This window comes from Calliphora vicina, chromosome 4 (genome assembly GCF_958450345.1).
Source record: "Calliphora vicina chromosome 4, idCalVici1.1, whole genome shotgun sequence".
In the NCBI taxonomy this organism is placed as follows: domain Eukaryota; kingdom Metazoa; phylum Arthropoda; class Insecta; order Diptera; family Calliphoridae; genus Calliphora; species Calliphora vicina.
In genome coordinates, this window is record NC_088783.1 from 107,080,508 (window position 1) to 107,107,895 (window position 27,388).

At 32.9% G+C, this 27,388-nt stretch overlaps 2 protein-coding genes across 3 annotated transcripts; both read right to left on the bottom strand.

Moving 5' to 3' along the window:
* Positions 1–788: 788 nt before the first annotated feature.
* On the bottom strand, positions 789–4,401 carry LOC135958657 (uncharacterized). The gene is made up of 3 exons (XM_065509550.1): positions 4,108–4,401; positions 3,497–3,924; positions 789–3,406 (listed from the first exon to the last, which is right to left on the bottom strand). The coding sequence occupies exons 1-3, from the start codon at positions 4,399–4,401 to the stop codon at positions 1,969–1,971; spliced, it is 2,160 nt and encodes a 719-aa protein (XP_065365622.1). The 3' UTR covers positions 789–1,968.
* Positions 4,402–16,165: 11,764 nt separating this feature from the next.
* On the bottom strand, positions 16,166–26,466 carry LOC135958224 (uncharacterized). Of its 2 annotated transcripts, none has more exons than XM_065509110.1 (3): positions 26,251–26,466; positions 17,025–17,252; positions 16,166–16,956 (listed from the first exon to the last, which is right to left on the bottom strand). In XM_065509110.1, exons 2-3 carry the CDS (start codon positions 17,241–17,243, stop codon positions 16,456–16,458), a joined length of 720 nt encoding a protein of 239 aa, XP_065365182.1. In that variant the 5' UTR covers positions 17,244–17,252; positions 26,251–26,466; the 3' UTR covers positions 16,166–16,455. The 2 variants fall into 2 exon arrangements, with proteins under 2 accessions (XP_065365182.1, XP_065365183.1); XM_065509111.1 differs by having other exon boundaries at positions 26,243–26,466.
* Between the last annotated feature and the right edge of the window lie 922 nt (positions 26,467–27,388).

Sequence of the window (27,388 nt, forward strand, 5' to 3'; positions counted from 1 at the left end):
CGTCAAACAACCCGAATGTGAACAAAAGAGCGTAATAGAGCGTAAAAATACACACAATTCATTCAGTTTCTTGATGTTGTTGTGGATATTTTATTTTTTACCCAAAAGAGCACACAAATTAAATGCCTCTTTTTGCCTACCAATGGTCTAGAATATCAATAGTCAGTGTTTGTTATTCATGAAATTATAAATATGTAGTTAAGTTACTTTATTTTATTCGATACTAGTTGACCCGGTGGCATTTACTAATGTTAGTTCTTCAAGTTTCTCCAACCCACATACACCTGCCTGTCTCATTTATTTGCAAATAAAATATCTAAATTTGTACTGCATACTTTAGGGAGCTTTTTTATAACAGTTAACTGGACTCACAAAAAAAAATTTCCGAGTTTTACCCGGAATTTTTGTTCTTTACAAACTATATCCTGAAAATTTCGAATCGAATAAAAAAAAAATAAAATAAACGTGATGACATTACATACATGGACCATTTCATTTTTATATATATAGATAGATAAAACACATTTAATGATAAAAAAAATATATAATATTGTTTTATTATTTACATAGAAATGTAATCTTTATAATTTACTTAAAATTTATAATTTATTTACTAAATTTATGAATATTTTTTATTTTTTTACATTTATTATTTTTATTAAAAAACAAATAAATAACAATAATTTAATTACATATGTGTATAAAAAAAATTCAAAAAAAAAATTAATATTCTATTTCCATTGTCTATTTTCTTGCAATTTTCGTCATCATTATTTTCCAAAACAGTTTGCATGTAATGACCCCAAGCTAGGGTATTACTTTATCATTGCATATGAAACGTTTATTATCTAAAAAACTTAAACTAACTTTTGTTTTATATTCTGTGTACAAATCATGTAATATTGACTTAAAAACATGCATATTTGCATAATAAATTTTATGATTTAATAAACAATCTTTATAGTCGGACAGACTCAATTTATTGCTAACATTTCTTTTGACACCCTTAGCTTTTTTGGTTTCTTTTAAATCTTCCGTTTTAAATGAATACATCTTTGCTCTTAAACCCACAAATTCCTTCATAAGTATGCCATTGTTTTCATCCTTCATCATCCCTAATACCTTTTTATTCTTTTGTGGGATACCAAATTGATTATTAATTTCATATTCAGATGTATCGAATCTTGTATCGATATCATTTAATATATCATTATAGAAATCATCCGTTTGTATTGTATAAATGAATGAATCTGTGTCCATATAATTAAGTTGTACTTTGGATTTATATTTAGGCAAAATATAATCATAATGGAAATCATACATCTTCCATTTTGAAAGCTCTAGAATTGTAAATCCTAAATAAATTGGTTTATTATAATATGAAAAAGTTCTATTTAGTTGGATTGCAATCATATTCTCATCAAATATGCTATATGAATGAAATTCTGGCTTGGCAATCATAGCTCGAGCTCCAGGTCTTTTACCATCACTTTCCCATGCATTCACTATTTTAATGTTTTTACGTTTATCCACGTTTTCCATTGTTTTACCGTAAACCGCATTATTTAATAATTTAAAGAAATTTTTTTCAAACGTGTTTTTTGCATTTGTCCTATGCAAATTATTCAATGAAATATACTTCTGTAGCCAATTGGATTGTTTAAATTTTAAAATTCTATGTATTTTACTTAATTTTAAACCATGTTTTAAACATTGTTGTAAATTTTTATAGTAAATTACATACTCGCATTTATCATTTAAATCAATGAGTAATTTTTTTTCATTCGAATTGGGTGGAGTTTTGTTTTCACAACAGAATGGTAAATCATTGTGGTAATCATGGATTTCTTTTGGATATATTAAATCAACTTCCAATATATATCCAATATCCGAATCAGTTGGAATCGTTTCCAATGAAAAATTATCAATATCTGTTAACCATTCAAACTTGCCTTCTGGCAAAGCTTCTTACATTGCCCAACCATACAAGTTATTTGCATCTAAATATGTCAAGTATTTAGAAGGAAGTTTCTCATCATAATCAGAAAGATATTTGTTGTTGGCTGAAGAATACCTTTGAGAACATTGAACTATTCCACCTCTAATACCTTTTTGTAGAAACCGAATCATTTCAATGTCAGTAAGCAAATCCAATTTAATTTCAGTTATTTTTAGCATAGCATCCCAAGATAGGCCTGGTGCTGTATAATAGTGGCATGGATCCAATTTATAAATGCTTTTACAAACTGACCTGAAATTTTCAAATACGTCTGCTAATAATAAAACATCACTTTTTAAGTATACCATTAAATAATCTTCTAATGTCTTACATTCAAATTTACTCCAAACTTCTTGGGCATGTGTATAATCTTCTATAGAGCATTTGGAATCAGTTAGTTTGTTATAGAAGTCATCTATGCTTGGCAGACAAGTTTCTTTGAGTTTTTCTAAAGAATTTAAATAATTGTATGGAAAGACGCCCTTTCTTATTAATAAATTGAATTGATTTTCATCTTCTGAATAAAACTCTTTAACAATTTTTAATTCATCTTTTGTTAAATTTTGTATTAAACTATCCAAACTTGATGGCATAAACCTATATGAATCTAGAAATCTAATTTCAATATTGTCCCCTTTATCACTCTTTATAGTTTTTGATAGAGATATATATAATTCCTTATTTAGGGGAATAATGTTAATGGGGCCATCGTCAATATTATTGAGCTCTTTCACAAATAAATGACAATCATATGAAGAAAAATTGTGAAAAATTACTGGGAACAATTTAGGTGTTTTGGCATTAAGATTACAAGAATTATGAGCTGGTCCTCTATATTTACCGCTTAAATGACAGTGGTCTCTTACTTTAATTTCATTTGCAATCGGTTTAAAGCAAATATGACATATATCATTCAAAGCATAATCTAAATTTTCCTCTACGGTTAAGGGTGTCATCGGTATAATTTCCTTTAAATAATTATCATTTAAAGATTTGACATCTGCAACTAATGATTCTACAAACAATTTAGCAGCGTCTATGCCTTTAAAATGACGTAGCTTATGACTTAAGTCATTATTGTTGATATTAGATTTTATAAAATAGGAAAATGCATAGGGAATATGTCTATCAACTAATGTTGTGGACGATTTGTTCCCATTCGGAATACAAGTTTGAATATTTTCAAATATGCATTCTGAGTCGGCATATATAACAAAAGGTACATCGAATTTATTTTTGTAATTTTTAAATTCTAAAATGGACTTATCTGGTGTGGGTACACGGAAAACCAGCTGACTGCAAATCTTCTGGTGTAAATCCAACTTGTCTTGATGATGAAAATGTTGGAGACAATCATCACATACAAATATTTTTGATTCATGTTTCGTTTGCTGAGATCTAATCAATCTGTAAAACACATTGCGATTATATGAATAATAAATAAAATGTATGTATGTAGAAATAAACAAAGTTTGATTTTTTCGATATTTCACTTACCTTGAAATATTTTTGATCCATATATAATGACATATGGTATTATGTGCAATATTTTTCTGAAGAAACAATAGATTGATGTGTTTCGACCTTTTAACTTTGCTTTTATAATAAGGTCCCACAATCAATTTAATGCTCTCATCATATCCAAATACATTAATGCTAATATTTGGATTATTTATTTCAAAGATTGATATATCTTTTACTTTTAATGGGAAGCATAACCCTTTGAAATTCAAGCTGTTACCTTTCACAGTGATATTTTCGGCTTCGATATTTACATTATACTTAGATGGACGACCAGCATCTTTTTTAAAATCAGCAATTGCTGAGATTATAACCCATTTAAAACAGAATTCATCAGCATTTTTAACGTTTATGCATGCATATTTTAAATGTAATTTCTTTGGCAGTTCTATATATGATGAACCCTTTAGAGGTTGATATTTATTTAAATTTAGATAAACTTTTATTAATTGAACTAAAGTCTAACCACTATCTTTTTCCTGGAATTCTTCTGATTTTTTTCTGATGTTCATAATTTTGCTTGAAAATGTAGATTCAAAATCGCTTATATTCAAAATTTCTTCCATCTTGGTTTGAAAAGTTTTCACCTCTAATGGCGTGTTTTCCAAATCATCCAAATTGGGTTTGGCATATAAAGCATGGAGTTCAATATTGTACTTTAATGCATAGTGTTCTTTTAAAAAGACTTTAACTTTCTGCATGAACGGTGTGTAAGCTTCTTTTAAAAATATCTCAGGTATGAGACATTCTTCATTCATATTTTCATATGAAAGTGTCATCACTCTTTTTTTAAACGCGCTTTTCACCATTTTGACATCTCTAAATGGTGCTTGTACTACGTCATTGGCCCTTGAAGTAGATGTATGATTTTGTTCATGCATTTTTAAATTTTCCTTGGCAAATAGAATTTGTAAAATATCCGCAACACACCTGCTTCGTTGAAATGCTGTCAAGCAACTGAATGATACTATATTTGTATTTTTACTCTCTATTGTTTACTAACGGAACAATATGAACTTGCACCACTGATTTAAATATATTAATATGCCAAGCTGTGTTTATGTTTGTAAATAACTTTATTTATATGAATTGTTTAAATTATAACAACTATATTTTATTATTTAATTCAGAACGATCGATTTGTCCGAACTATGTGATATACTGGATAGTACCCGTTTTACAATGCAGAAATTGAAAGACAGACAGACGAAGTTTATTGGCGAGGAGTTGAAAAGGTAGAGGGTGTAGTGTACGACTATCAGTACTAAACATTTTTTTGTTTCTCTTTTCCACATTTAAATGCATTTGACAATGATAATATTAATAAGCATCAACAGCGAAAAAGAAATAACAAAATATTAGTAATAAACAAACGGTACTCAATTTTTCTAGTGCTCCGAAATTAAAAATAGAATTTAATCATCTAATTCTCAAGCATGCTTATTCATACACATTTATTAGTCATGTACACTAAAGATGGGGAATCCCAAGATACACACATCTCTACTATCTTCTCTTTGTAGAAATACAAATATGTATTTCCTGTTAAAGACTATATTAGCATAAAAAAAAACTTTGTAAAAAAGATGAATAAAATGACAGCCGTACGTGTGATTAGTTTGAGTATTTTTTTTTTGTTTTGACTACTCTTTATTATACTCAATAAATTTTTTTGGGTTCTCGAAAAAATTCTAATTTCATAAACACAGTTGCACTTTTTCACTGAAAAATATAAGGCCCTAATTTTGTAATTGTGAACGCGTAACAAAAAATATAAAATTTTATAAATCACTACGGCATTGCGTTTAGTCAACGCCGAAATATTACGATGTCACTTCTATTGTCAAATCTCAACGTAGCCGTGGTTGCCATTGTATAAATTGATACTAAAATTTAAAATAAAAACATACAAAAAGATGTACTTATATCGTGTTGGCAATGCTGTAAGCCAAACAGCTGTATGGCGTTTATTTACTTTTGAATCCATAAAATATTTGTCCAAAGAAGACACAAAAATATAACCAAATAAATATTAAAAACATAAAAGTGAAGTTTTCTGCTGGGGTAGAGAACGATACTTGTGGAAGCTCAGTACCGGAATTCTGTAACTTTTTAACGACAAAATTTTGTCGTTAAGTTATCAAAATTCATAAGTTAACAATACTTATCGTTAAGACTAATACTCCGAATTGAATTATACGGATTATTTTCGTTAAAAATAGTCGGTAAATAACGACATTTGTCAGGTTCTAATTAAGCCATAACGATAATTGTTAAGAAGTTATTTTTGTAACATAAATATTTGAAATAAGCCGTTCTTTGAAAGTACGATTGGTCAACCTTTTTGTATTCGTTAGATACAGACTGATTTGACTTTTAAATATACAAATTAACTTGCCTTAATTATCATTTGCTTTTAAAAAATAGTATTCGAATTTTAAGAGCAACTTTTATATGGGGCATAATATCCTTATTTAACACATTTCTGGAGTGTATAATGTTTATGCCTATATTCAAATTTCCTATTGAGCAATTTATTTAGCGATATGATACGAGTATAAACTTATATAAAAGCTAAAAAATCGATTTTAAGACCGTTTCATCTGAATTTTTCGACGGTCCTTATAACAACAAATATCTAAATTCTGAATCAATGATCACTTGTGGTGGCATAGACATATGGATTACACTGGGTTACTTTGATATTTAGAAAAAAAAACTCTTGTTCTTCTGTTTTCAGTAGGTTTCGCGAATATATGTATTTGGGGGAGCTGGTGTTTGATTTTTAAATATAAATGCGATTATTTATATACACGACTACAATTTTATCTACGAAAATACAGTGTACATTTTAATAAATAAAAATTTTTTTTTTAATTTTAAAAATAATGAACTTTATATTTTTAACTATATTCGTCGTTAATATGTATTACCGAGAGAAATAGTTAACTTCAAATACTGAATATTAAATTCGTTAGAGCAACCGATATTTTTCGTTACTTAACGACATCGGTAGGAATATATAAAAAATTATTATTATTAACGAGGCCTCAAGCACTTCGACCCGTAGGATCTTTTCCTATTAGATGATTATCCTATTAGATGAGAGATCAATTACATCCACTGGGGCCATAAAGGCCCTTCCGAACCATCTTGTTCTGCGTATTGCCAGCATTGGGCAGTCGCATAGAATGTGTTCAGAAGTTTCAGCTTGAAGTTCACAAAACCTACACTGTTCATTCGCAGCATTACCTAAGGTAAATTGGTGATACCTAAAGCCACAGTGTCCTGTGAATAATCCAGTAAGTAGTCTCAATTCACCCTTTCCGAGCGATAGCAACAATTTAGATCTACGTTTGGATAAAGTAATAAACCTTTTAGACTGTCTAAGTCCTGGTAGGTTGTTCCAAAATCGGGAAAATTCCGATTCAACCCAAGAACGAATTCGTTCCATAGTGTATCCACGTGGGATGCCAAAGAACGGTTCAGGGCCTATAAATGGGCGCCGGGCACCTCTATTGGCCAAACAATCAGCACGTTCATTGCCAGCATGGCCTTCATGACTCGGTACCCAGCACAAGGTAAGTTCATTGTGTGTGCCGAGTTCATTCAATGATGTCCAGCAGTCCATAACAACACCCGATCTTACCTCATATGAAGATAAGGCTCTGAGAGCAGCTTGGCTATCGGACATAACAAATATCTTATTATTCCTAACTCTCCGTCTCAAGCATTCGTTAGAGCATATAAGGATGGCGTAAATTTCCGCCTGAAATATAGATGGGAATGTACCCATTGGGATACCTCTTTGAAAATTTGGCCCATATATACCAGCCCCAGTGTCACCATTTGCCTGTTTGGAACCATCGGTAAACCACACTTGATCGGCATTATTCTGCCACCATGTTTGGTTTAACCACTCATCCCTTTCAGGTATAAGGACCCTAAAATTCCCATTTAACACCAGAGTCGTTGGCATATAGTCCGATACTGCAATACTGGGATCATTCCCAAAGATACCCAGTATGCTCATGTGCCCTACCAGGTCACCCGGCATTAAGCGCGATATCTCCGGTAATCTGGATGCACTCCTATAGGCCTCCTCCATTACTGATAAATGTAAGGGTGGGATGTGTAGGATTGCACCCAGAGCATGAGTGGGACAGGTCCTCATGGACCCAGTAATAGAAATACAGATAAGCCGATAGACCTTATCAAGTAGCGATCTTGCTGTTACCTGTTCCACTTTTTTCCACCATGCCAAAGCAGCATATGTTATTATTGGTCTAATAACTGTAATAAAAGACCAATATATCATCTTCGGTCTTAACCCCCACGTTTTACCAAAAAGTCGCTGGCAGGCATATATTGCCCTAGTGGCTCTTTTGATAGTGTTGGATAAGTGAGAATTCCAATTGAGAGAACTATCAAGTGTGACCCCAAGATATTTCACCTCCTTAGAAAACCCTATAGATGAGCCATTCAGTGTAGGCTCTATGAGTCTGATAACTCTTCGTCTTGTAAATGGTACAAGAATTGTCTTAGATGGGTTGATGGTTAACCCCCTATCCAAGCACCACTTGGTGGTAATATTTAGAGCAGTCTGCATCCTATCCGATATCGTTACGTCATCCCACCCAGTAACTGAAATTACTAAGTCGTCGGCGTAGCCATATGTACGGAAACCTAAGTTGTTAAGTTCCTCCAGTAGTTCATCTATAACCAGAGTCCATAATAGAGGCGATAGTACACCACCTTGTGGACATCCCCTGGTTGCCCGTATGGTTTTCGATGACCCTCCTAAGTCCAACTTAATAACCCTTGATGATAGCATCTCCAAAATCCATTTCCTTATAATTTGCGGAACCCCTTTTCTATACAGTGCTAAATCAATAGCACCATATGACGTATTGTCGAAGGCTCCCTGAATGTCAATAAACGCACAGAGCGATATGTAATTGGCATCTATGGCCTTCTCGATTAGCGTCGTTACTTGATGAATGGCAGTCACCGTAGATTTACCAGGTTGATAGGCAAACTGGAAACGGTGTATTGGATTCATCAAGAGATAGCTATCTCTTATATAACTATCGAGTAGTTTCTCCATCGTTTTTAGGAAAAACGAGCTGAGACTAATTGGTCTATACGACTTTGGCAGTTGTTCAGATTTTCCCCCAGCCTTAGGTATAAATACCACTTTAACCTCGCGCCAAGTCGTTGGCACATGACAAGCCATTAGACTTGATGTGAAGATTCTCGATAGTTGAGGAACAATAATGTCACCTCCTTGTTGTAGAAAGCATGGAAAGATTCCATCTGTTCCTGGGGATTTATATGGACTAAATTTAGATAACGCCCATTTTACCCGCTCTTTACTAAAGATCCTGCCTGCCAACCTGCGATTGCTATTGGATATTGAGGGATCCCATGTGTAAGTCGCAGTTGCACTGAAAGGCAATGATCCTGGAAAGTGAGTATCCAGGAGAAGTTTACAGGTCTCCTCCGGAGACTCAGTGTACGTACCATCTGGACGTTTCAGCATACAAAGACCATTGGTATGATCCCGAGATAAGGTCTTTTGTAGCCGAGTGGTTTCCGGGAGATTATCAATTTTCTCGCAGTAGCTACGCCACGTTGATCTTTTTGATCTCCTGATTTCCGTATTGTATTCACTGAGCCGTTTTGTAGGTGATCCAGTCACCTGTGCGTTTGGCTCTGTTGAATAGACGTCTTGCCTTAGCCTTTAGTTTATCAAGACCATTGTGCCACCAGGGTACATCCCTTTTCGGCCTCCTTGACTTTAACTGAGAACTAGATTCGAAAGCAATACGAATGTTCGAACTTAATTCACTAGCCTCAAAATCAATATCCGTCTTACTAAACATTGAGTTCCTATTAGAATTCTCAGTGTTACCTAAGTGAAAGCGAAATAGTTCCCAGTTCGTATTTTTGGGATTACGACATTTCGCTTCGTACGTCAAAGATCTTTCAATATCGAACATTATATATTGATGATCGGACATAGAAACATCATCAGAAACGTGCCAGTTCCTTATGGCATATGATAGGTTATTACTAGATAATGTGAGATCCAAAACCTCCTGTCTAATACTATTCCTAAAGGTGGGTTCATCGCCCTTGTTTGCTATATATATATTGTAATTGCAAATGAATTCTAATAATGACTCACCCCGTTTGTTGATATCACTGCTTCCCCAAACCGTATGATGAGCATTGGCATCGCAGCAAATAATCCATCCCAGATTTCTATTTTGGCAATACTCTACCAGTTTAGAGACCTCTGATGAAGGCGCTATTGTATCATCACCTGGCAAGTAGGCAGAGGCAATGACCACTTCGTGTTCGCCTGCTATCGATGGAATGTTTGCCCGTATCGCCACCAGATCCCCATGTAGGAATTCTGAAATAGTTAAAAATGTTAGATCCTTCCTGACAAGCATTGCCGCTCTGGGCCTTGTCGCATTTGAATCATAAATGAGCTTACCATGATCACAATGGAGTCCCTTAATTACCCCTGAGTTGATCCATGGTTCCTGGATAAAGCTTATATCCAGAAGTTCATTGATGAACTTACGGCATAGCAAATTAGACGCTGCCTTGGCGTGGTGTAAGTTCACCTGTAGGCACTTCAAGTGCCTCTTGGCTTTTTGTTTGCTAGCGGTCGGAAACATTAGTGTTTCCTGGACCGCGCTGCCATCTTTCTGCCGCGGTTTGTGCTGTTAAGAGCTGCTTCCTCTGCAGAGGCACTGGCGCCCCTTCGTGGTCTGTTTCCAGAGCTACTCTTCGCTGAGTTGAATTTTGGCTTAGTCACAGAAGAAGTTATACCTTTCCTCGAACTGGTTGGTTCATCAGAGGACCTTTTGTGGGCAATATTGTCCTTTAGGTCATGATGAACCACTCCCGTTGAGTAGGGTACATCCTTCTTCAGCGTAGCAGGCTTGGTGATTGTACCAGAACAAGAAGGTTGGTCTAATTGCATTTTTGGGCACTTAGTGTCCTTTACGCTAGACGCTAGCTGACTTGTTCTGTCACTCACTTTTGCCTTCATGGGTAAATCTTTCGCCACGTGCTGGCGATTAGTAGGCCTCAAGTGCACTGTACCATACCCATAGCCAATGTTGTATTCCTTAGCCTTTAGTTTGGAGGCTGATTTAGGGTCAATTGCAAATGTGATTTCAGCAATACTACCCTTGCTGACCCGATTCAAGACCTTCCAATATTCTACCGTTAGGTCATCATTCTGGCCTTCGATAAGTGATAGAATTCGGTTGGTGGGTATATCAGGAGCTTCGGGAAAATATCCAACAAATTTCTCCGTCCGTGGAACATCATCCTCTGATACAACCTTTAGTACCGCTTCCTTCCAAGGTTTCAGTGTGGGAACATGATTCTTGATCCACTGTGCTGAATCGTTTCCCTTGCAGTTAAACACAAGCCAGCCTGGTTTAAACGTGCAGCCTGCAAATTGTGGTTTTATCGAGCCTTTTTTCAGCTCCACAATTTTGTCCAGGACTGCTGCTTGTATGAGCTTTAGCTTGTCATCAGACCAAATTGTTATCGGAAAATCTGATGGAATCACCCCTAACCGTACAATTTGAGCTACATCCTTGTACGAAGGTAGAGTAGAATTGGGCGTGTCTATGCTATTGGTAGCAGGTATACCATCTGCAGTAGCACTAGCTACTCTTTTAGGGGGGTTAGGTTTCTCAGGAGTGGACCCGTCTGACCTGCCTCTTTTCCTGGGGATTTTAAGGTCACGCAGCTCGCTACGAACCTCTTTCATCGGCTTTAGGCACAATATTCTAGCCTCCTCGATGTTCATGCCTTGCTCCACATAAAGCTTTAGACGTTTGCGTGCAGCCCCACATAGTTTTGGTCTATCGTTGACGCCTTTTGTCTGTTGCACCGTGGCAACTGTCTTGGATGATGTAGAGGGTTGCGTGTTAGGCGTTAACTCCAATAACGCATCTTCTTCATCCGTTGGGATGGTTACCACAGTAGATTCGGGACATAAGTCCCCCAACACTAAGGTATCATCCAATTCTTCGATCTTCGAGTTAGGCACGGTAGAGCCTTCAACAGATTCAGTAAGGTCCATAGCGACCTGTTCTGATTTGGTTTCTTTTTCATACATGTTTAATTGTTTGTCCATCTGTAATTAAAGATATATATTATTAATGGGGAGAACAAAGAACATCATGCAACAGAGCCCCTTGTCGCAGATGGGCATAAAATACAACCGGACAATGCCCTTGTCCAGAGGCCACCGTTTGAAGACACACTAACGTAGTGCCATTCATTCCATGGACACGGTGCGGATAACATCCGGAATTACGGGTTTTTATCGAGCGTCCGCTCTAGATCCGCCATGTTCAGCTATAACAACAGAGACACCTCGTGTAGGGTGCGGTTCTACACCGCGCATGGACGGTCATTGGATACCGAAGAGGCTTAGGCATCATCATCAGATTAGCTATATTGCGCATTTCGGACCCTGCAGCCACCGCTGCTTGCCTCCATAAAAAAACTTACAGAATTGCGGTACTGGGCAGACATTTGATGCTAGTCCAAACCTAAAGTAGTTACATAAGTATGTTTATTTCAGAAACAATTATATTTAAAAATGTTTAAATATTTGTTATTTTTTTTTAAGAATATTTGACCACTTTTTAAACTAACGCCAAGAAAATTGAAGCGTTAAATTTGACAATCAAAGTGACAATTTCAAACAACTGCAATCACAATAACGTAAGAATCAGATGTTACAACGCGAGCAGTCACTTGGTTGAACGCAGTGATTTGCAAACTGTAATTTAATGCAACGCAAAGAAAATGGAGGCGTTGCGTTTTATAAAATTAGGGCCTTATAGTGCATTTACACCGAAGCGAAATCTAGTACATATGAGATTTCGAGCCAAATCTAGTTATTTTGACGAGATTTCCCATACAAAATGAAATCTACTTCGTGACTAGATTTTGGGGAAATCTCCTCAAATCTACTCAGTACCAAGTGATGCAACCGTGAATTTCTTCATAACTGACTAAAAAATACAGCACTGTACAAGTAAAATTTGACTGATACAAATAAAAAAATAATATAAAAAGTGCGGAAAAATTTTAGCGTTTGATAAATATTTTCAATGGATGCAAATATGAATAAAAGTTAAATTTATAAATTATAATACTAAAAATTTACTTATTTACTGCGGGTTTTGTTAGTCAGCTGTTTTTGTTATTAAATGAAATCTTGCTAAATGTCAGAAAACAGCGGTGTAAACGGTATAGATTTTGAACAAGATTTCAATTAAAATCCACTAGATTTCGCATCGGTGTAAATGCACTATAAGGTTTTTTTTCTTATTATACTGAAAAATACCACTCTGAAATGATCGAGTAGTACTAATTCTTTTGGATTCTATAAAATCTATAAAACAATGAAATTAATTTCAAATTAACCAAGAAAAATTATAAAAACATATTTTGAAAGACTCCTTCAAAATATGTATCACAATCGTGCTATGAATCACAGAGTATAACAGATGTGTCAAATTTGACGTTTCAAAAATACCAAAATCAGATGTTACGGCAGCTCTCTTATAAAGAGTTAGCAAATATTTTGTACTACAATAAGTATCAGTGTGTGTTTACCCCCTGTCTATACTTGACAACTTATTATCATAACAATTAATGAAGTTGCCTGAGCAAAAGCACTAACAACTTTGTCATAACGATGCAATAATACTATTAAGTAAGACAGCTATATTCGTCTGTGCCGAATCTTATATACCCTACACCAAATTATAATTCAAAATCCAAATTTTTTTTAGGTAAACAAATATTTTTATACCCTTCACCATGAGTGAGTGAGCTGACTGTATATATACCCTTGATATACAGTCAGCGTGAAAAGAAAGTGTACAAATTGTTTTTACATTTAAAACATTTTATTTACATATTAAAAAACAATTTTTTCTCCAGTTCTAGTATATTTAACAAAACACTTAATTGTTCTCTTGCAATATATAAACAAAAAACTAAACTATTTCAACTGCAACAAAAACAGTAACAACAAAACCAAAAATACTCCATTTTTAACGCGTCTGAAAAAAGTGTACACATTTAGAATTGCAATAAGATTTTTCTAGCTACATAAAAAAATATATTGTTATTCTTTATTTTTGCCTAGATTATAATTTTTTGTGGATCTTGGATTTTAAGATAGTAGCTTTTCTTGTTTGATCGCGAGAACTTTAAAACCAAAATGGGAAAACAAACTGCAATTGAAACAAGAAAGTAAGTCATAAAATTTAAAAATGAAGGCAAATCGTCACGTGAAATCTCCTCTATAATAGGAAGAAGCCATAATACTGTAAAAAAAATTATAGACAAACAAAAAAATTTAGAATTTTAGAAGATCAGCAACGTGCCGGAACACCAAAACGCCTTAACAACCTTGAAATACGATCGATTGTGAGAGCAGTGAAGAAAGTATTCACAGTAAGTGCAGTAAAATTATGCGAAGAATTAACAGATTCGTCTGGATTGAGAGTTAGTAACAGTACGGTTCGCCGAGCGCTACACCCAAATCCTCTATATGGTGGAGTTCCGAGAGAATAACCCCACATTTCCAAACGAAATAAAGAGCGACTTCGAGAATTCGCAAACAGGTATAAAAACCAAGAAAATTGTTTTGGAATAATGTGCTGTTTACGGACGAAAGCAAGTTTGAGATTTTCGGAAGTAAAAAAAGGAGTAAAACTTGGAGAAGCAAAAATCAAGAGTTCGACCAAAAAATGTACTATCCACCGTAAAGCATGGTGGTGGTTAGGTGATGGTGTGGGGGTGCATGGCGGCAAGTGGCATGGGAAAACTCATATTTATTGATAGTTTGATGAGCAAAACCGATTACCTAAACATTCTTATAGAAAATATGGAACCCATCATTAGAAAATTAAATCTAGACCGAACCTGGATCTTCCAACAGGACAACTATCCGAAGCATACTTCTTAACTTGTTAAAGAATGGTTGTTGTATCATACACCGAAACAACTGGAACAACCCCCACAGTCACCGAACATTAATTCCATTGAACATCTGTGGTAGCATTTGGACAGTCAGATCAGAAAATGAAATATTACCAGCAATGACTCTCTACACGAAATCCTGCAGGAGAGTGGTTCAACATCCCAACATCGGTGACATCAAAATTGGTAGAAACAATGCCAAGGAGGCTTGAAACTGTTTTAAAACCCAAAAGATGTCAAATAAAATACTAAACACGTTTTTTCTTCTAATTTCCCTAAACTGTACACTTTCTTTTGACGCGTTAAAAATGGAGTATTTTTGGTTTTGTTGTTACTGTTTTTGTTGCAGTTGAAATAGTTTAGTTTTTTGTTTATATATTGCAAGAGAACAATTAAATGTTTTGTTAAATATACTAGAACTGGAGAACAAATAGTTTTTTAATATGTAAATAAAACGTTTTAAATGTAAAAACAAGTTGTACACTTTCTTTAGACGCTGACTGTAAGTTTGTCATTCCGTTTGTAATTTCTACATTTTTCATTTGCGACCCCACAAAGTATATATATTCTGAATCGTTATAGATAGAGGAGTCGATATAGCCATGTCCGTCTGTGTGTTGAAATCAACTTTCTGAAGCCCCCAAATAACTTACATACACGAATGATACATCAATATCTCCGAAATTCTTCCGGCTCGGTTAAAATCGAGAAAATCGGTGCACAAATGGCTGAGATATAAGGAAAAAACCGGGACAACCTCGATTTTTTACCTATTTTCGACCCATATCTGGATTACTAAATCATTAATATAGACAATATGGATATATAATGATAGATATTTCAAAGACCTGTGCAAATCGGAAAAATATATTTTAACCCGAATTTTTTTTTTCACCAAAGTTTTTATACCCTTCACCTTCGTGAGAAGGGTATATATAAGTTTGTCATTCCGTTTGTAATTTCTACATTTTTCATTTCCGACCCTATGAAGTATATATATTCTGGATCCTTATAGATAGCGGAGTCGATTAAGCCATGGCCGTCTGTCTGTCTGTTGAAATCAATTTTCTGAAGACCCCAGATATCTTCGGGATCCAAATATTCAATAATTCTGTCAGACATGCTTTCGAGAATTTTGCTATTTAAAATCAGCAAAATCGGTCCACAAATGGCTGAGATATGAGGAAAAAACCAGGACTATATCTGGATTACTAAGTCATTAATATAAACAATATGGATATCTAATGATAGATATTTCAAGCGACGTATATAAGACCATAGTAAGTTGGATCTACAATGGGTCAAAATCGGACAAAATATTTTTCAATCCGCATTTTTTCACCAAAAAAAAAAAAAAATTTATAAAATTTAAAAAAAAAAATTATAAAATTTAAAAAACAAACATATAAACTAATGGAGGTTATGTCACATGCAATTACATATGTACGTTTGAACGTGAAAATTATGAATCGTATGTATAACGTGAATTTTTACATACACATGGAATTCCATATGTATGGAATACATGCCATCTGACCAACCCCCCCTATTAGGCCTCATAACAAAATGTATATGGAACTAAATTTGAATAACAATATATTTCAAACCAAAAACAAAATGCAACTAACCCCCAGTAACACGAAGTCTGGTTATGTTTCAACTAATAGTTATACTGACAGTTTTCATACAAAAATAATTTTAAACGACAGTATCTATAACTATTAGTTAAGGCATAACCAGACGTCGTGTTAATGTTGGTAAGTAGTTTTTTTTTTTTTAATTTTATTTTATATACATACATACTTATTATAGGCCTTATTCATAATCGATTTTTTAATTTATCAAAGGTTTATAAAACAAATTTAAAAAGTTATTATGAATATTGAAACTTATTTTTTAATATTCAATTTCTTTACTTTTTGAACTATTTCTTCCAAACTATCATCGTCATTAGTTGATATTTTCCGTGTAGCAGTTGTTGGAGATGATTTATTATTGACCGATACATTTGTGGCTTTTTTTGGCTTGGAAGTTTTTGGTGTAGTACCAGTTGTTGATGGTAAATCATTGTTTTTCGTTTCATTTGTAAGTTCTTTCTGCTTCGGTGTTTTTGGGGAGGGAGTATTTCCAGCAGCTTCAGATTTAGTAGCTGATTTTTGTGGAGTGCATTGAAAGTCCTTTAAACTTTCAATTATTTTCTTACAAGTTTTGTTGGCATTATCAATTTTAACAAAACAATTTTGGCAAACAAATTCTTTGCCCTGCTCGTCAGATTCCAATTCACGTCTTAGCAAATTGGCAATTAGCTCTGACTGTTCGTGTCGAGAAATGTCAGTTATAGGCTCACTGTTAAGGGCACAAATATTACCACATTCAGCCTGGGCACGAGTCTAAAAAGATGGATACATATGTGGAAAATTATATTGCTTGTAGTAAATTATTAATTTTCATTCGTTACCTTTCTTTCCTCTAAACTTGTTATAATTTTATTATGAATTTCCCTTGCTTCTTTAATATCGCGTGCACATTTTTTGCATACATATATTTTTTTAACTTTCCGTGGTCCCAGTGTGATTCCAGTTAAATTTTCATATTCATCGATTGTTATGATGTTAAGCATTGGAGTATTATCCGCTTTCGAGGCGAGACAAATTTTACATTCTTCATTTTCGGCCATTGTGTGAAACTAAAAGAAACAAAGAAGTATTACATATAAATACATATAGATTTGATAAGTATTTTAATATTGAAATATTATCATCCAGTCTTGTACGTGAGATGGGAGGGAGCATTAATATATTACTCCTCGAAACCATTTTGAATTACAATACTGTAATTTCCCTGCTCGTATATATTTTGTATATGTTTCTGAAAGAAGTTTTAACATACATAAGTGTAAAATAAAAATTGACTCATTTAAAGGTACCGGCCCAATCAAAAATCGTGAAATTTTTATTAAAAATTTCAGATTTATCGAAAAAATTTTACAAAACGCAGATTACAAAAGAAATATTATTTAAATTCACCAGATATCACGAGGTATATAACGCAGAGCGGTCTCTTTTATGAAAAAACAAGTAAGAGAGCTTTATTCGGCTGTGCCGAATCTTATATACCCTTCACCAAATTATACTTTAAAATAAATTTTTTTATTTAAACAAAATTAAATTTTTTTTTTTTAATTGTTTTAAAATTTTTTTTTAAATTTTTTTTTGAAATTGTTTTTTTAATTTTTTAAAAAATTTTTTTTTTACAAATTTAAAAAAAAATTTTTTTTTGTTTTTTTAAATTTTTTTGTAGTTTTTAAAAAAAATTTATGACAAAAAAAATTGTTTGATGAAAAAAAAAAATCGGGTTAAAAAATATCTTTCCCGATTTTGACCCATTGTAGGTCCAACTTACTATATCCTTATCTACATCGTTGCAATGGACTTTGAAATATCTATCATTAGATATCCATATTGTCTATATTAATGACTTAGTAATCCAGATATAGATAAAAAATAGGTAAAAAATCGAGGTTGTCCCGGTTTTTTGCTCATATCTCCGTTATTTATGGACGGATTTTGCTGATTTTAAATAGCAAACTTCTCGAAAGCATGTCTGATAGAATTATTGAAGATTTGGATCCCGAAGATATCTGGGGTCTTCAGAAAATTGATTTCAACAGACAGACAGACGGACATGGCTTAATCGACTCCGCTATCTATAAGGATCCAGAATATATGTATATACTTTATAGGGTTGGAAATGAAAAATGTAGAAATTACAAACGGAATGACAAATTTATATATACCCTTCTCACGAAGTTGAAGGGACGTATATATTTTTAAAAATTACCGAACCCAAGTAGGTTTATCACATCAGAAAAGTTGGCGAAAATTTAACAAATATCTCTTAAACCAAAAATTTCTAAATTATTCTTGACATTCGGATAAGAACTGAATTTTTGTTGATATTTTGTAAGTCCGAGGCGAGCAACTTTGGGGGCTGCCCACCAGCCTCAAATTTAAAACATAAAATTTTCTATAGAAAATATGTAACTGTTATACACAAAATTTTGTTTAGATTTTCTTGGTTGGATTGGTTGGTATAACAATATTGTGTCTGTGAAGTACTCAAATATGCAAAGAATATTTGGTTTGAATGAGTCTCTTCTATGTAATATAAACGCCATGATTGGATTATAACGAAAAGCAAAAGAAATGTGTAAATACACTCAACAACGTTAATTGAATATAAATTCATCCTTTATAAGACCGTTTTAAAACTAATTTCGACATATGGAATTCAATTATGGGGAATGGCTAGTATACACCAGTATTTCTCTTGTACAGAGGGCCCAATCTAAAATTCTTAGGACCATGACGGAAGCACCATGGTATATAAGAAATGAAAATATCCACAGGGACTTAAGGTAGGATCACACGATTGCCGCAATGCATTTAATACAATTTGTTTTGTGCTGAATTGGGGACCAATAAAGAAATTGTCCCAATCAAATTCTCTTTTTATATAAATTTGATTGTCGTAAATTGGCGCAAAGCGATTTAGTGGCAATAATTGTCGCATTCCAGTCACACGATTGTTCTAGTTTACGGCAACTCAGAGAAACAGCTGTTGTGCTAGATGTTAAATTTTGTTTTGTTTACAAAAATCTATTTGTGAAAAAATTATTTGTTAACTAGAAAAAGAAAATAGCGTCGGCCTTAATTATCGCATAAAAAAATGAATAAAGAAATGTTAAAAGATGTACATATGTGGCTCAGAAATAGAATATTTAATTTACAAAAATGAATATTGGCGCTAATTGTCTTCTTTGATTTCCGCACTAGAACACAATAAATATTGGTGTATTTTTAACTTTTGCATTTGATTGGGCCCAATAAGCACAATATTGAACCAATAAGTTGTGAAATCACACGATTGACATATAAAATAGACCAATAATTGGTGCATTGCGGCAATCGTGTGATTCTACCTTTAGAAGTGACATTGGTAAAGGAAGAGTTCAAGAAAGTCCGTGATAAATATATTGTAAAGCTGCAAAACCATCCCAATACGCTTGCAAGACAACTTGTGCAGATCCAAACCCGATCCAGGCTCCGTAGAGCAGATCTACCACCCCGCTAAGATGAGTGCCAGTTAACCATTAAGGCTCTCTTGTTGAAGAGCAAATTGTTTTAATTTTTAGTTATACGATTTAAATACTTATTGTCGGGTCTATAAAAGGCAGATTCAATAAATAAATAAAGCGTTTAAAAAAAATGTGTAAATTTATCTTTTTTAATAAAATACAATACAAAAAAATGGTTTGAAAGTATCAAATGAAACGCAAGAGTACTATGCAAGTACTAAGTAAGTACGATCGTATCAACTTTTCCATCTCTGATGTTTTTGTTTATATTCCTCTTTGTGATTTTCGCTGTTTTGACGGAAATGCCACTTGATAATAACACAGGAAAAGCGATATTGTTATCGTGGCTGTTGGCTTACTAATGCTTTGGCAATAAATTTGTGTTAGTTTCCAGAATGTTTTAAATATAGAGAAAATATACTTACTAGAAAAAAACTCAAACAAAAAAATTACTCAAAACAGTTACACATACGAGTGTTGTTTTTGTTTTCACATAGTTTGTTTTTTGCTAATACATTCTCACCACTTAGGTTTTTGACAACTGAGTTAGGTCTTTGACAGGAGAGTTTCCGCTCTATGTATATTAAATTATCCATTAGAATTCTCAGTAATTGATAACAGAATTGTAAATTTTAAATACATTTATAGCATTCGCAATTAGTCATTTATACATATACATACATACCATCAAAAAATTGTGGGTATATTCGATTTGTCATACAACAACTTCTGTTGATTACTGTTGCGACTGAGGGATCGTTAAAAGTAAATGCATCGCACTTAGAGATGCTAAACGGGGAATCCCGTTCCCGAAAATCCCGGGGTTTTCGGATTTTCTAAATCCCGAAGCCCGGGATTTTTTAATTTTAAATCCCGGGGTTTTCGGGATTTTCCAAATCCCGTTTTTCATAAATAAATAGGGGAAATTGTCATTTTTGTGTGACTTTTTCATTCATTTATCGCAAAGTGATGTTCAGCAAAGTTGTTAAGCTCAACTCGTGCTACAATATCTATATATGTATATAAAAGAGTAACGTTACTGACTGACTGACTGATTCATCATCGCACAGCCCAAACGGCTGAAGCTAGAATCACGAAATTTTAACTGTGGGTTCCTCCCTATTCAAAACGATCCGATAAGAAGGGATTTTTGGAAATTCGAACGTTTAGGGGGTAAAAAAGGGTAAATTCGGTAACCTTATATCTTCAAAACTAATAAAGATACAAAAAAACTTAAAATTGCATGTTACTCCATTTAAAAAATAAGCTGACAGGTGTTTCGTACTTTTTCGAAATTCGAACCTTTTAGGGGAGAAAACGAGTAAAAACTGTATTTTGGTACTTTTTTGGCACCCTATGTATCTTTTAAACCAATAAACATAGAAACAAAATTTAAATCGTATTCTTTACTTATCAAAAAATAAAAAATATAGGTTTGGTACTTTTTGGAAATTCAAACCCTTAAGGGATAAAAATTGTGTTTATTGTTGGTACCTTTTCATAAAATATGTTTTTCTATAATTTGACATAGACATACGAATATTTCATTAGATCTCCCACCACGATACAGAAATTTATTTGAATTAAATTTTACCAAAGCAATGGGGATAAAAAAGGTACCAAAAAGGGGATAAAATCGGGAAAATACATTTTATTGCAAATTATTAAGCCGATTTTGATAATTTTTTTAACATTGGTTCCTGGATTCATACAAAAATTAACTAACAGGTTGTTATTTGGAACTCGAGTGCCATGGTGTATTTTAGGCCAAATCCGGGTAAACAGCTTGGTACTTTTTTTAAAACATATTTATTATTGGGCACATTAACACAGATTTTAATCGATTGAGACATGTCTGTAGCATAAACAACTTTTGCAAAATGAAATAATTTAAAATTTCAGACTTGAGGGGTGTTCAAGGACGAAAAGGGAAATTGGTACTTTTCTGCTAATGGTACCTTTTTAATATTTTAAATTATTTCACTTATCGACATTAAAGTTAGCTGATATGTATCTGAGTGAAGTTAGTGTTAGAAATAAGGGATTATATTTAGGTACCAAAATGTGAGAACTGAACTATAGGTACTTTTTCATTCTTCTAATGGTACTTTTTGAATTTTCTATTACAATGGACTTAGAAACATGAAATTAATCATACACGGTCCTAAGTCAGTGAGAATTCTAGGGGGAGACTTTTTGGTACTTTTTGAATGGTACTTTTTGTAATTTCTTCACCAATGAACCTAGAAACATGAAGTAAAGCTTATATGGACCGGAGTGAGTGGGAATCAACAAGTGCCTGATTTTTGGTACTTTTTCTTTTTTTTTAATTTTTTTTCTAGTTTTTAAAAAAAATTTATGACAAAAAAAATTGTTTGATGAAAAAAAAAAATCGGGTTAAAAAATATCTTTCCCGATTTTGACCCATTGTAGGTCCAACTTACTATATCCTTATCTACATCGTTGCAATGGACTTTGAAATATCTATCATTAGATATCCATATTGTCTATATTAATGACTTAGTAATCCAGATATAGATAAAAAATAGGTAAAAAATCGAGGTTGTCCCGGTTTTTTGCTCATATCTCCGTTATTTATGGACGGATTTTGCTGATTTTAAATAGCAAACTTCTCGAAAGCATGTCTGATAGAATTATTGAAGATTTGGATCCCGAAGATATCTGGGGTCTTCAGAAAATTGATTTCAACAGACAGACAGACGGACATGGCTTAATCGACTCCGCTATCTATAAGGATCCAGAATATATGTATATACTTTATAGGGTTGGAAATGAAAAATGTAGAAATTACAAACGGAATGACAAATTTATATATACCCTTCTCACGAAGTTGAAGGGACGTATATATTTTTAAAAATTACCGAACCCAAGTAGGTTTATCACATCAAAAAAGTTGGCGAAAATTTAACAAATATCTCTTAAACCAAAAATTTCTAAATTATTCTTGACATTCGGATAAGAACTGAATTTTTGTTGATATTTTGTAAGTCCGAGGCGAGCAACTTTGGGGGCTGCCCACCAGCCTCAAATTTAAAACATAAAATTTTCTATAGAAAATATGTAACTGTTATACACAAAATTTTGTTTAGATTTTCTTGGTTGGATTGGTTGGTATAACAATATTGTGTCTGTGAAGTACTCAAATATGCAAAGAATATTTGGTTTGAATGAGTCTCTTCTATGTAATATAAACGCCATGATTGGATTATAACGAAAAGCAAAAGAAATGTGTAAATACACTCAACAACGTTAATTGAATATAAATTCATCCTGTATAAGACCGTTTTAAAACTAATTTCGACATATGGAATTCAATTATGGGGAATGGCTAGTATACACCAGTATTTCTCTTGTACAGAGGGCCCAATCTAAAATTCTTAGGACCATGACGGAAGCACCATGGTATATAAGAAATGAAAATATCCACAGGGACTTAAGGTAGGATCACACGATTGCCGCAATGCATTTAATACAATTTGTTTTGTGCTGAATTGGGGACCAATAAAGAAATTGTCCCAATCAAATTCTCTGCAGTCAGCCTCATTTTATATAAATTTGATTGTCGTAAATTGGCGCAAAGCGATTTAGTGGCAATAATTGTCGCATTCCAGTCACACGATTGTTCTAGTTTACGGCAACTCAGAGAAACAGCTGTTGTGCTAGATGTTAAATTTTGTTTTGTTTACAAAAATCTATTTGTGAAAAAATTATTTGTTAACTAGAAAAAGAAAATAGCGTCGGCCTTAATTATCGCATAAAAAAATGAATAAAGAAATGTTAAAAGATGTACATATGTGGCTCAGAAATAGAATATTTAATTTACAAAAATGAATATTGGCGCTAATTGTCTTCTTTGATTTCCGCACTAGAACACAATAAATATTGGTGTATTTTTAACTTTTGCATTTGATTGGGCCCAATAAGCACAATATTGTTGTGGTTTGACATATGAACCAATAAGTTGTGAAATCACACGATTGACATATAAAATAGACCAATAATTGGTGCATTGCGGCAATCGTGTGATTCTACCTTTAGAAGTGACATTGGTAAAGGAAGAGTTCAAGAAAGTCCGTGATAAATATATTGTAAAGCTGCAAAACCATCCCAATACGCTTGCAAGACAACTTGTGCAGATCCAAACCCGATCCAGGCTCCGTAGAGCAGATCTACCACCCCGCTAAGATGAGTGCCAGTTAACCATTAAGGCTCTCTTGTTGAAGAGCAAATTGTTTTAATTTTAGTTATACGATTTAAATACTTATTGTCGGGTCTATAAAAGGCAGATTCAATAAATAAATAAAGCGTTTAAAAAAAATGTGTAAATTTATCTTTTTTAATAAAATACAATACAAAAAAATGGTTTGAAAGTATCAAATGAAACGCAAGAGTACTATGCAAGTACTAAGTAAGTACGATCGTATCAACTTTTCCATCTCTGATGTTTTTGTTTATATTCCTCTTTGTGATTTTCGCTGTTTTGACGGAAATGCCACTTGATAATAACACAGGAAAAGCGATATTGTTATCGTGGCTGTTGGCTTACTAATGCTTTGGCAATAAATTTGTGTTAGTTTCCAGAATGTTTTAAATATAGAGAAAATATACTTACTAGAAAAAAAACTCAAACAAAAAAATTACTCAAAACAGTTACACATACGAATGATGTTTTTGTTTTCACGTAGTTTTTTTTTTTTTGCTAATACATTCTCACCACTTAGGTTTTTGAAATTATCCATTAGAATTCTCAGTAATTGATAACAGAATCGTAAATTTTAAATACATTTATAGCATTCGGGTATATTCGATTTGTCATACATAATCAACAGAAATTGTTGATTACTGTTGCGACTGAGGGATCGTTAAAAGTAAATGCATCGCACTTAGAGATGCTAAACGGGGAATCCCGTGATTTTCGGGATTTTCCAAATCCCGTTTTTCATAAATAAATAGGGAAAATTGTAATTTTTGTGTGACTTTTTCATTCATTTTGACATTCTACATGGCCGAATATCTCAAAGTGATGTTCAGCAAAGTTGTTAAGCTCAACTCCTGCTACAATATATGTAGTTAATAAAGGAAAACGGTATTTTTGGTTTTCCTTGAGTGGGGCTCTAGAAAATCAATTATTCAACATTTTTTGTAAGTTATCTATCAAAACTCAATTTAAATCCTCTTCAAATGAAATTGATTTTATCTCAGATGAGGAGCTCGAACAAAATGAAAATATTTCGATTGCTAAAAGGCTAAAAGATATTATTAATAAATGTAAAAACCCCAAATAACAATAACGAAACCAAATTATAATGTAGATTTTCAACTTGCAAAAGAAATACATCATTTTATTTCTGAAGGAACAAGAGGAAAATACTTGCAGATTTGTTATAAGTATTTGCAAACGGGTTTGCCAATGTGAAAGATGTTTTTCGGCAGCAGCATATGTCGAAAACAAAATTCGTTCCAGAATGGCAGATGAAACCATAGATGCAATAGTATTCTTAAGAAGCTATTTAAAATAAACACTTTTTATACTAAAGTACGGTTTTTCACCAGTATGTCGATTTTTTTCACGAAAAATCGTATAGCAGAAACGCATTCTACGGAAAATTCTAAGAAGAAACCAGAGGTCTAAAATCGCATTCGTCTTTTATCCAATGATGGCTGACTTCATAAACGCATTTTGCAAAGCAACACTGCAATACATAAGCGGAGTTCAGTATTAAGTGCGAATGGTATTGCATCATTGCAAATGCAAAATTGTAAATGTTTTTGTGTGTATTTTGTTATTGGATTACGGTAAAATTTTGCATTTGCAATGATGCTAGACCATTCGCACTTAACAGTGAATACCGCTATAGTGTTCATAAACGCAATAGATTTTGTTTTGGCAATGTCGCAAGTTCATTATTGCATGAACTGCTTTTATTTATGATTCTTTACAAAACATTTATGCGTTCATGAATGTCACAAAGAATTGCTTTGCCTAGTAATTGCTTTGCATTACTGCGTTTATGAAGTCGGCCGATATTTCAGTATATATATTTTTTTTAATAGTTTTTTTATTGGATAAAAGACGAAATGCGCAAGATAGGATTTGATTTTAGACCTATGGTTTCTTGGGGATAATTTCATAGAATTTTGCGTAGCTTGCGTTTCTGCTATACGATTTTTTACATTTTGATCGTCCATACAAATCGACCCGGCCTAATGTACATACTTTATTGTTATTTCTTCTTATATAATGACTCATGCAAGTATTTTATGCTTTTTAGTGTCTAATAAAAATGAATTGCTAAATAAAAAATTTACTTTCAATTGTAAAGACATAATTATGTACGTTTCTTTCTTATAATTTTCGGGATTTTAGATTTCCCGATTTCGGGATTCTTTACAAAATCCCGAACCGGGGTTCGGCATTTGGTAAAAATCAGTCCCGATTAGCATCTCTAATCGCACTACAGAAATCAAAATTTAACAATAAACCATTTTTCACTATTATTGATTTAAATAATATTTACCAACTTACAGATGCAACAGTTGTTGTTCAATTCTTCACCAAATAAATATTTTTTTCACCAAGAATTTATATTTTGTTTACTTAAGTATTTTTCTTCAACTTGTTTTATACAGATTTTTTATTATAAAATATAATAATTATTTGTTATTATTTTACAAAATAAATCTAATAACTGACTTAAAAAAGCGATATTGTTATCGTGGCTGTTGACTTACTAATGCTTTGGGAATAAATTTGTGTTAGTTTCCAGAATGTTTTAAATATAGAGAAAATATACTTACTAGAAAAAAAACTCAAACAAAAAAATTACTCAAAACAGTTACACATACGAGTGTTGTTTTTGTTTTCACATAGTTTGTTTTTTGCTAATACATTCTCACCACTTAGGTTTTTGACAACTGAGTTAGGTCTTTGACAGGAGATACATACCGCTCTATGTATATTAAATTATCCATTAGAATTCTCAGTAATTGATAACAGAATTGTAAATTTTAAATACATTTATAGCATTCGCAATTAGTCATTTATACATATACACTGAATCAATTAAGTCTCCGTACAGACATACTCATAATATAAACTAGCAATTTATGGTCACTTTTCAATACATATTTAAAACTTTTTTTAATTCATTTTATAAAAAATCTTATAAACTAGAAATCAACATAAAAAAAATACAAACGTTTTCCTTAAAAACATAAAAATTTACATAAATTCAATAATTGTACGAAAAGTATCACCAAAAAAGTCTCCGTACAGTTAACCGTTTTAAGGCTAGGAATCCCAATATTAAACTTAATTGCATTTAATATGTGGTAGGTCCTCCTTTCTAAGCAATTGCTTAATTTTAATGGCTGTGCATGGAATGGACCAGCTTTGTTGTTGTCAGGGAATCCAAAAATAAGCAAATTTTAATGGATAGAAAGAAAATTATTATTAACTTGCAAAATGAAGGAAAAAATCTAACCGAAATCAAGGATATTGTAAAAAGACCACGCTCTTCCATTCAGTACGTTATTCAACAGTTCAAAAAAACCGGAACAATGGCAAATAAACAAAGAACTGACCATCCAAGAAAAATAGATCACCACTTAGAGAGAAGAATTGTACGATTTGTAGAAGGTAATCCAAAAATTAACGCATGTTT

Bases quoted from the DNA above. Each gene is read 5' to 3' on its own strand.
- LOC135958657 (XM_065509550.1), bottom strand. From the start codon at position 4,401: ATGCATGAACAAAATCATACATCTACTTCAAGGGCCAATGACGTAGTA. The intron at 3,925-4,107 runs GTGAAAACTTTT...CAACCTCTAAAG, and splicing joins TGGAAAACACGCCATTAGAG to GGTTCATCATATATAGAACT. The intron at 3,407-3,496 runs GTAAGTGAAATA...TGTGTTTTACAG, and splicing joins TGGATCAAAAATATTTCAAG to ATTGATTAGATCTCAGCAAA.
- LOC135958224 (XM_065509110.1), bottom strand. From the start codon at position 17,243: ATGGCCGAAAATGAAGAATGTAAAATTTGTCTCGCCTCGAAAGCGGAT. The intron at 16,957-17,024 runs GTAACGAATGAA...CCATCTTTTTAG, and splicing joins CAAGTTTAGAGGAAAGAAAG to ACTCGTGCCCAGGCTGAATG.